At 50.7% G+C, this 10,910-nt stretch overlaps 1 protein-coding gene across 1 annotated transcript; it reads left to right on the top strand.

Moving 5' to 3' along the window:
- The first annotated feature begins 4,635 nt into the window (after positions 1-4,635).
- LOC140353450 (zinc-binding protein A33-like) lies at positions 4,636-8,504 on the top strand. The gene is made up of 3 exons (XM_072438025.1): positions 4,636-4,815; positions 7,167-7,272; positions 7,634-8,504. Exons 1-3 carry the CDS (start codon positions 4,636-4,638, stop codon positions 8,488-8,490), a joined length of 1,143 nt encoding a protein of 380 aa, XP_072294126.1. The 3' UTR covers positions 8,491-8,504.
- Positions 8,505-10,910: the final 2,406 nt, after the last annotated feature.

Genomic DNA, 10,910 nt, shown 5'->3' with positions numbered 1-10,910 from the left:
CTGAAGATCTATGTTATAATCACTAATTAATGAAAGCGATTTGGAGGACATTTTTTCTAATGTTTAGCAGTCCACATTTTATATGCTTATTTATTTGTGTAATTTGTAAGTGTAATTTTTCTTAAGTTATTTGGTCTGAGCCTGAAATAGTTTTTCTGAGATGTGACTTTTTGTCATTATTTGCGCAAGGGACACACACAGTCTCTATCTGCCTCAGAACATTTCACATGTGACAGAGGAGCGTCTTACACTGCTGCTCTGCGCCCAGGGCTCATCCCTGGGTGGTCACTTTAGGCAACTAAGATTCTGAACCAATACGGATGTAGCCTCCGAAGTCGGATGGATGTCATCCCTTCGTATGAGCCCAGGCTTTCCCCAAAACGCACTCCAGTTGTCAACAAAGACTACGTTGTTTTGAGGGCACCAACTAGATAACCAGCTGTTGAATGCTGAAAGACGGCTGTACAGTTCAGCATTGATGCGATTGGGCAGGGGACCAGAAAATATTACAGTATTTGACATCGACTTTGCCAAATCACACACCTCAACTACTTGTAATTTGAGTGCCTCTGATTGTCTCCGCCAGGCGTTGTTACCGCCTGCGTGAATCACGACTCGACGGAACCTCTGTCTACTCTGCTTTAAGAGCCTAAGGTTTCTTTCGATGTCACCCATTCAGGCCCCAGGTAACACCTAAAGCTAGCAGCAGCTGGTAGCACCTGACGCTAGCAGCAGCTTCACGTCTCTAACTATGGAACTTCTGATTACAAGAGTGTCATGAGTCCATTCAGCGGGCATGTGATCGCTGAGGGGAGAAAACCTATTGTAGACGTGAAGCACACGGTGCACTTCAGTTCAGCGTTTAGCGCCTCGTTCCCTCCAGACGGTCACAAATTGGTCCCTATTTTGTTCCTGGTCTAGTCCCGTCTGCACGGGAGACGCTGAGGGGCTAGTCTTAGCCTTGCTAGTGCTGCTAATGCTAATGCTGCGCTCTACAACCTGGCTGTAGCTAGACTTTAGCTCCTCTAAACAGCGGATCCACGCTTCTAACTCCGTAACCCTGGCAACCAAAGCTACCACTGCACTGCACTTCACACACCTGTTGTCAGATAAAGAGCCAGGGTTCTGACTCGACATATGCCAACTCGAGCAGGTAAAGGCAGAGGAAGCTACCCTAGGCTAGGCAAGCTCAGACTGAAGCTAGAGAGCGAGGGGGGTTTTAAGTTTACGAAATACTGAACAAAGTGAGCTGTATGAGGCTCCGGATTGTTTATGGAGCAATCAAACTTTCACTGTTGTGTATATGAGGCTAAAATAGTGTGTATAATTTGTGGATTAACGATAGAAAGTAGCGAACAAACAACTCTGAAAATGCGATACACTCACCGGAACTCTCTATTATGGAACTGGACTTTGTTATAAATGAAAACCACCATGATCTAGAAGAGAACCACGTGAATCTGGAGCTCATGAACAATCCGGGGGTAAAATGAGGATTATCACAATTATACAAAATGTACCACGAATAATTATTGTCCACTCTTTTCATTTTCCAGAAACAATATTATTTATATACTTATTTGATCAATTAATTTTTCCATGCTAGTTAAAAGTATGAATACAAAAGTATTAATACTAAACCTGGTCTGATTCAGGTCTAAACCGGGTCCAAACCAGGTCTAAACCAGGACTGAATCACGTCCATGACTAAAGTCGGTGTAATCCCTCATTCGTCCAGGAGAGTTCCATTGTAGAAAAGCTTCAGTTGTATCATCTGAAAAACTAGATGTTGCGAGTCTCATCCAAGAGTCATTCTCAATCTGTGGATCGAGTCTTGAGAACTCTATTTATCCTTTTATCATAATATTTACCCTACTCTGAGTAGGCCCCGCACACCACAGCCTCCTCGAGGACACGGCCTCATATGAACGTCTGAAGACCCCTCAGTGGCTACAAGAAGAAGGTGATGAACTGTTTACAGAAGCTTGAAGAAGGAGGAGGTCCTCACTTTCACTGACTGTTTTGGTCCAGAGAATGTTCCACTTAGACCTGCATCGACTCATCACACAATGTGGCCAAGCATTTAAAGGCGCAATGGACGATTTTTCAGCGATTTGAGAACGCAGGCGGAAGTGCGCATGCGCACTCCCCCGTGCGGACTGATACAACACACACGTCCGTTTGTTTATTAGCGCAACGGAGCTCATCGCATCTCTCGTCTCTCGTAGATTTCTGTCCACTTCTGCGTCAGCTCGAACTGTCTTTCTCCGTCTTCTATTTTGTCCCGTACACTGAGGGAACTATATTATGATAGATCCATGCGCTTAGGCACGCGGAAACGTGGGCACGAACCGCACGCGGCTGCACCTGAGCGGTAGGTGCGTTTTATGATTGATACGTGGCAGGACAAATGATTTATCCACGACACGAGGAAATATGATAAAAAAATTTGCTGAAAAAAATCGTCCATTCCACCTTTAACAACCGTCTTGGCAACATAGAACATCATGTGGAAAACGCACAGAAAATTGTGGACAAATGAAACGAGAGTTACGTATGTAACTAAGGTTCTATGAATTCCGGATGACCGCCAGAGGACGGTGCTTAGCACCTGGATATCTACATGTGCGCAGCACACAGGTCGAGATTAATACCAACAAAGTCACGTGGTGGACGTGACATGGGTGACGTCAGAACCAGCCCATATATATACCTGACGCACCCAGCGCTCTTTTCTTTCGAAATGCACTCACAAAAACTCTGAGTGACAGGAAACTCTGGCGGTCATCCGGAATTCATAGAACCTTAGTTACATACGTAACTCTCGTTCTATTTCATTCCTCCTGACCGCCAGAGGACGGTGCTTAGCACCTGGATGACTCATACCAACAAGGTCACGAAGAGTCTGCTCTTACCAGGATTAGTTGCCGATTGCAGAAGCGGACAACACCACTGGAGCCACTGGATGAGGAGCCGCCACATTCACTCTGTAGAAGCGGGCGAAGGTACAGGAGGAAGCCCACGTAGCTGCAGCACAGATGTCATTCAGTGGGACACCCTTCAGCGCAGCCCAAGAGGTGGACACTCCTCTGGTAGATTGGCAAGTAACTTTGGGAGGCTGAAGAGCCCTAGATCGATACGTCTGAAGGGTGGCGTCCACAACCCAATGTGAAAGCCTCTGTTTGGAGACAGCAGAGCCTTTTTTGCGACCCCCATAACAAACAAACAGGGCATCCGTCTTGCGAAGCCCAGCAGTCACATTAATATAATACCGCAGCATACGGACAGGACACAAAGGACTAACATCAGAGTCCCCAAGTTCAGACTCTGGAGCATAAACAGCCAGCGAAAGTGGCTGATTAACGTGAAAAGCAGAGACTCTCTTTGGTAAAAAAGATGGGTTAGGCCACAAGGTAACACCAGACATATCCGAATTCCAGCGAATGCAATTGTCAGCGATTGACAAAGCATGGAGCTCCCCAATACGCTTTGCAGAGGAGATTGCAAGCAGAAACGCTGCCTTCACTGACACACAAGGCTTCAAGGGGCGCAAGAACTGCCGCCACACACCTGGTGAATGTACGGGGCGCCAGAGAGAGACCGAAGGGGAGCACTCTGAACTGGTACGCTTGAACTTCGAAAGCAAAGAGACGGTCTGTGGTGTGGTGCCACAGGTACATGGAAATAAGCGTCTTTTAAGTCGACACTTGTGAACCAATCCCCTTCCCTGACCGACTGCAGGACATCCGTGGTACGGAGCATGTGAAAACGTAGCACCTTGACATAATGATTTAGGCGCCTAAGATCGAGAATCGGACGAAAACCTCCATCCTTTTTTGGAACTAGAAAATAAATTCAATAGAACCCCTTTAACTGTTCTGAACTCTGAACAACTTCTATGGCACCTTTCCGCAAAAGTTCCTGAATCTCCTGTCGGAGGGCCATGGACCTCACTGGGTCGGAAACAACGGTTCTTTTTACCCCCACGAACTTTGGGGGACACCGTCTGAACTGAATTTTGTAGCCCTCGAACAGGGTTGAAATCACCCACGGGTCTGTAACTAAGGCCTCCCAACGACCGCGGCGGCTTTCGGAAAAACTGCTGGGGGCCAGATGTAGAGTGTCAAACTCTACTGTTGTGGCCTGGGGGGGCGGTCCCGGCGAACCTGGCGGTCATTTCTTGGGGCCCTGCCCCTTGGTGGCCGAAACGTGGGCTGGAGTGAGGGTCGACTGGCCTCACCGTGGCCATCAAAAACACGTCCAGATCCTGGTAAGGTTGAGACTCTTGCCGCTGGGCGAAAAGAGCTGGCACCTCTGGGCTGGGGTCTGGGGCCACGATGCAGTTTAGCAAAGTGTCTGCGAGATTCATTTGCCTCAACAGCCCGCTCCAAGGTCTGCTGGGCAGCGGGTCCAAACACATGACCTGGCACAACAGGTGCGAAGTGTACCCCTGCAAGACTCTGACAGGGGGGACTGGGCTAGCCACACCTGGCGTCTAGCAATGGTCAGAGTGGACATCAGCCTTCCAAGCTCTCTCGACATGTAAGCAAACGCCTGAAGTGAAGCATCACTCAGGCTCTGCGTAGCATTGTCAACTACAGCCTCTTTCAGAGACTGAGAAAGGGCAATGGCTAGATGAGGAAGGGAGTTACCCAGGCGACCAATCCGAGCCGCCGCATCATAACTTTTAGTAATGAGGTCATCCGTAACTCTGCACTGAGGACGTGGGCAACGGGCTTCCGGTCGAGCAGCATCCGCAAGCGCTACAACCAGGCCCGCAATAGTGCCATCAACGGAGGGCATGCGATCCAATCCGTACTTAGCTGCATCTTGCATAGCACTCAAACTCCTGCATTCCCTTGGGAAATGAGTAAACGACTTGGGATCTGCCCAACATCGTTGAAGCTCCTCAAAGAGGCCGGAACGCTGAATACAGGCTTCTGGGAGACTTTGAAAAAGGCACTTGTAGGGACAGCCGTCACAGGTGTATCTACTCCAAGTCTCGATAAGGCCAACTGAATAGCCTCGTGAACAGAGGAAAACTCAGGCTCTGTCTCCAAGGGCTCCAGGTCTGAGGAGCGGGAGCTCACAACAGAGGGGTTAGGAGAGTGACAGCCTTCTACCCGATCCCCCAGAAAATCTGCACCATCTGCTCTGAACAAAGTATCTGAAGCAGCAATGGATATAGCGTCCTCCTGAGGGTGGTCAGCACTGGAGTCTGTCTGGTCTTCCTCATCATCCAGAATGGGGCTAGGCACAGTGGGAGGACCACTAGGTTTTAGACTGAGGAGCAAAGACTCAATCTGAGCAAATTCCGAAGCCAGAAGAAGTGTCCACTTTGGCAGACAACGCCTGATCAGGATGACTTCTCTTGGCCTCAGGGGCCTCCATGCGGGGACGCTTGCGGCGTTTATGGTCCATAACAGGACTAGAGGCAAGAGTCAGTTTGGGCATAGTACTCTCAACCGCTGCCACTCTAGCGGTCCTGTCTGCCAGTGGAATAGAGATACAATTGAAACAGGCATCTTCTGTGAGAGCCTGTTTCAGATGTCCAATCCCCAGACAATGTGGACATAGGGCATGGCCATCTTCTGGGCTTAGAGGAGCCAAGCAACTGTTGCAACTATGCAACAGGGATGACATCATGTTGTGAGCTTTCCGGAGCGAATAACACTCACAAGTCACTGGCTCATGTACCGCGCTTAATTAGAAGGCGCGGGTGAACACGCACAGGCTACCGTCGCCACAAACTGAGGCAGTAGCAACGGACTAGTGAGCGGGAGAAACACTCACGAGTCCCAGACTTGTCACAGGAGCGGAGAGCACTCACTGAACACCGGTTGAGATTGAGAATATTCAGTAACCACGGTGCCGTTGGAGCGAAAAAACGCTCACGAGGCACCGGGTCACGCAGGTGTAAAAAATACAATACAACCGAAGTATAGCTAGCAACAAGACAAGCTAATAAACGGTCAAGCCACAGGAGCGGAGTCACTCACGGGGCGCAGGTTATCACGAGCTCACACGCGGCTTTAAAAGTAAAAAAAAACAAAAAAACAAAAAAAACACTCACAAAATGGCGGTGCCGCAGGAGCGAAAAACACTCACGAGGCACTGGTGTACTAGCCTAGCAGGCTCTGAATAGATGCGCTAATGTATCAAAGTCCGCAGACTGTCGGATAATTAGCTGAGAAAAGCTGGCCGCCAAGCATATGAGGGCTAACCAGCCAGTAATAGTCGGTGTCAACACACAGCTTATCAATATTCAGACAGAAAACGGCAAAAAATACTCACTGCAGGTGATGATAACAGTCAACAAATGTGATACCCTCTCGCAGCCTCCGGAGGACGCAACGCGCAGCTCCAATATGTGAGGCTCCAAGCGAGAACGGGCTGAAAATCCAAAGCAATATTCCAAGAAGGAACTTCGACCTATCGCTGATGCGAGAAATGTAGAAAGAAAAGAGCGCTGGGTGCGTCAGGTATATATAAGGGCTGGTTCTGACGTCACCCATGTCACGTCCACCACGTGACTTTGTTGGTATTAATCTCGACCTGTGTGCTGCGCACATGTAGATATCCAGGTGCTAAGCACCGTCCTCCGGTGGTCAGGAGGAATGCAATAGAACACCCACTACAGCACCACCTGCAGGTGATCAGGACATTTCTGCCCAGAGCCCAAGAGGCGCCCACCGGCCCAGATATGTCCACCGGCCCAGAGGGCAAGAAAAATCACACAGGATTTTTAGACAACACAAAATCTCTGTTTTGAAAAGAGCGCCACATAGTGAGACTAAAGAGCCACTGCACAAGAGGCTTTATCAGCACATAAGACACTGGAGTTCAGGACCACAGAGCGCCGTGCATCTTCATCTTAAAGACACAAACCACTCGATCAAAGACAGTGAGGAGAAGATTCTGAGCAGGACAAAAGATGCTTTGAAAGAGTTAAAGAGGCCAGTAAATGTCTCCTTACACAGTTCAGAGTAGGATTGATATCTTCTCAGGCTAGACCCGCAGATTGAGAATGACTCTTGGATGAAAGATACAACAGAATCTTTTTATACAGTGTCGAGGACTAACACTGTTTTATCAAGTTTATGGATTTGTTTGGCACAATTAAGCCTGGATTGAACATCTTTTCTTTGAGTTTCTTTCTGTCTCAGCTCTATAACTTCGGGGAGCGATTTCCTTTGTGTTTTGGACCGAGACGTTACTTCGAAAAAATCTGCAAAAACCGAGCCATGGGTCTCCACACACTCTGCCTGCTGGGTGAGTCGGATGCCCTCACCTCCTCCTGCGTGTCAGATATCGATATTGTGATATATTTACTGTATGGTGACGGTTTCTTGGCAACACACATAAATACAGAGATGTGTATTCAGACAACATACAGTCATGGTGCATTTCTAAGGTAAATGAACCTGCTGAGCTGAAAGGACAATATGGTGAATGTTATCACTGGTTTATCAGGATGTGTGTTTGTGTCAGATGCCCTCCCGTCCTCCTGTCGTGTTTGAGCTGGTCAGGGAGAATGTTGAGCTGAAACATCTGTGTAAATATAATTAGTAACACATTTCTTTATGTCAGATTCAAGTGTGGATAAATGACAGGTGTTACAAATAATGAACAGCTCAACAGCGCCCCCTGCTGCTGCTGCTCAGACTCTCACTGAGAGAGGAGCAGAGCAGACAGGCCCAGACCATAGAACCACAGCTGCAGAAGATCAGGGAGAAACTGTCCACTCTGGAGCAGAACATCCTCACTGTGGAGGAGCAGCTGAAGAGACAGAGCATGGACTTTATCAGAGAGTACAGACACACTCACGAAACCACCCAGACTCTGCTCTCACAGCCCGGCCCAGAGCTGGGACCAGGACTCCTGATAAACCAGGCCAAAGTCCTGGGCAACATGGGCTTCAAGGCCTGGGACAAGATGAGGGCCCTGGTCCACTACAGTCCGGTCCTTCTGGACCCAAACACTGCAGAGAGATGGTTCTATCTGTCTGAGGATCTGAGGGGAGTGAGATATGGAGAAACTGAACATCAACAGGTCCCTTTAAAGCCAAAGAGATTCACTGAATATGCAAATGTCCTGGCCTGTGAGGGCTTCAGCTCCGGCTCACACCAGTGGGACGTGGAGGTTGGGGACCATCCAAGATGGACCATTGGTGTGACCAAAGAGTCTGTCGACAGGAAGAGAGAGAGAGGAGCTGATCCAGAAAATGGACTCTGGTGTTTAAAGCTCAAAGGTGGAAAATACTATGACGTTGTTTGTAAAACTCTGATACTAAAGCGAAGCCCTCAGAGGATCAGAGTCCGACTGGATTATGACAAAGGGAAACTGTCTTTCTCTGACGCTGAGGACATGTCTCTGATCTGCTCTCATGAAGAAAGATTCACAGAGAAAATGTTCCCGTATTTCTCTGTTGGTGAAGCTGGAGACGCTAAAACCAAAGAGATTAAAATATGTTCCACTGAAGGACATTAAAATACTATACTATCAAAATTGTTACCATTTTGGTATAAATTATATTCAATTATTTTTATATTTATATAAACCTGGTTCAAGGGTTTAATGCTTTTCCTTTTCTGGTACATTTTCTTCTTTTGAGACACTTTTCTGGATAAATGATAAATCTGAGCCAGAGCAGAAGAAACACGTGTAAGAATCTCATGTTCAGGTTAATGCACATGACACACCATGACGACGCCTCCACCCAAGAGCAGCTGAGGTCAGACTGGACCATGACCACGCCTCCACCCAAGAGCAGCTGAGGTCAGACTGGACCATGACCACGCCTCCACCCAAGAGCAGCTGAGGTCAGACTGGACCATGACCACGCCTCCACCCAAGAGCAGCTGAGGTCAGACTGGACCATGACCACGCCTCCACCCAAGAGCAGCTGAGGTCAGACTGGACCATGACCACGCCTCCACCCAAGAGCAGCTGAGGTCAGACTGGACCATGACCACGCCTCCACCCAAGAGCAGCTGAGGTCAGACTGGACCATGACCACGCCTCCACCCAAGAGCAGCTGAGGTCAGACTGGACCATGACCACGCCTCCACCCAAGAGCAGCTGAGGTCCGACTGGACCATGACCACGCCTCCACCCAAGAGCAGCTGAGGTCAGACTGGACCATGACCACGCCTCCACCCAAGAGCAGCTGAGGTCAGACTGGACCATGACCACGCCTCCACCCAAGAGCAGCTGAGGTCAGACTGGACCATGACCACGCCTCCACCCAAGAGCAGCTGAGGTCAGACTGGACCATGACCACGCCTCCACCCAAGAGCAGCTGAGGTCAGACTGGACCATGACCACGCCTCCACCCAAGAGCAGCTGAGGTCAGACTGGACCATGACCACGCCTCCACCCAAGAGCAGCTGAGGTCAGACTGGACCATGACCACGCCTCCACCCAAGAGCAGCTGAGGTCAGACTGGACCATGACCACGTCTCCACCCAAGAGCAGCTGAGGTCAGACTGGACCATGACCACGCCTCCACCCAAGAGCAGCTGAGGTCAGACTGGACCATGACCACGCCTCCACCCAAGAGCAGCTGAGGTCAGACTGGACCATGACCACGCCTCCACCCAAGAGCAGCTGAGGTCCGACTGGACCATGACCACGCCTCCACCCAAGAGCAGCTGAGGTCAGACTGGACCATGACCACGCCTCCACCCAAGAGCAGCTGAGGTCCGACTGGACCATGACCACGCCTCCACCCAAGAGCAGCTGAGGTCAGACTGGACCATGACCACGCCTCCACCCAAGAGCAGCTGAGGTCAGACTGGACCATGACCACGCCTCCACCCAAGAGCAGCTGAGGTCAGACTGGACCATGACCACGCCTCCACCCAAGAGCAGCTGAGGTCAGACTGGACCATGACCACGCCTCCACCCAAGAGCAGCTGAGGTCAGACTGGACCATGACCACGCCTCCACCCAAGAGCAGCTGAGGTCAGACTGGACCATGACCACGCCTCCACCCAAGAGCAGCTGAGGTCAGACTGGACCATGACCACGCCTCCACCCAAGAGCAGCTGAGGTCAGACTGGACCATGACCACGCCTCCACCCAAGAGCAGCTGAGGTCAGACTGGACCATGACCACGCCTCCACCCAAGAGCAGCTGAGGTCAGACTGGACCATGACCACGCCTCCACCCAAGAGCAGCTGAGGTCAGACTGGACCATGACCACGTCTCCACCCAAGAGCAGCTGAGGTCAGACTGGACCATGACCACGCCTCCACCCAAGAGCAGCTGAGGTCAGACTGGACCATGACCACGCCTCCACCCAAGAGCAGCTGAGGTCAGACTGGACCATGACCACGCCTCCACCCAAGAGCAGCTGAGGTCAGACTGGACCATGACCACGCCTCCACCCAAGAGCAGCTGAGGTCAGACTGGACCATGACCACGCCTCCACCCAAGAGCAGCTGAGGTCAGACTGGACCATGACCACGCCTCCACCCAAGAGCAGCTGAGGTCAGACTGGACCATGACCACGCCTCCACCCAAGAGCAGCTGAGGTCAGACTGGACCATGACCACGCCTCCACCCAAGAGCAGCTGAGGTCAGACTGGACCATGACCACGTCTCCACCCAAGAGCAGCTGAGGTCAGACTGGACCATGACCACGCCTCCACCCAAGAGCAGCTGAGGTCAGACTGGACCATGACCACGCCTCCACCCAAGAGCAGCTGAGGTCAGACTGGACCATGACCACGCCTCCACCCAAGAGCAGCTGAGGTCAGACTGGACCATGACCACGCCTCCACCCAAGAGCAGCTGAGGTCCGACTGGACCATGACCACGCCTCCACCCAAGAGCAGCTGAGGTCAGACTGGACCATGACCACGCCTCCACCCAAGAGCAGCTGAGGTCCGACTGGACCATGACCA

The sequence above is a fragment of the Eucyclogobius newberryi genome, unplaced genomic scaffold (assembly GCF_026437365.1).
Source record: "Eucyclogobius newberryi isolate DKJ021-1_F unplaced genomic scaffold, fEucNew1.0.hap1 SCAF_9, whole genome shotgun sequence".
Classification (NCBI taxonomy): domain Eukaryota; kingdom Metazoa; phylum Chordata; class Actinopteri; order Gobiiformes; family Gobiidae; genus Eucyclogobius; species Eucyclogobius newberryi.
Note: the sequence above shows the minus strand (reverse complement) of the source record. Positions and strands in the feature narration are given on the sequence as shown.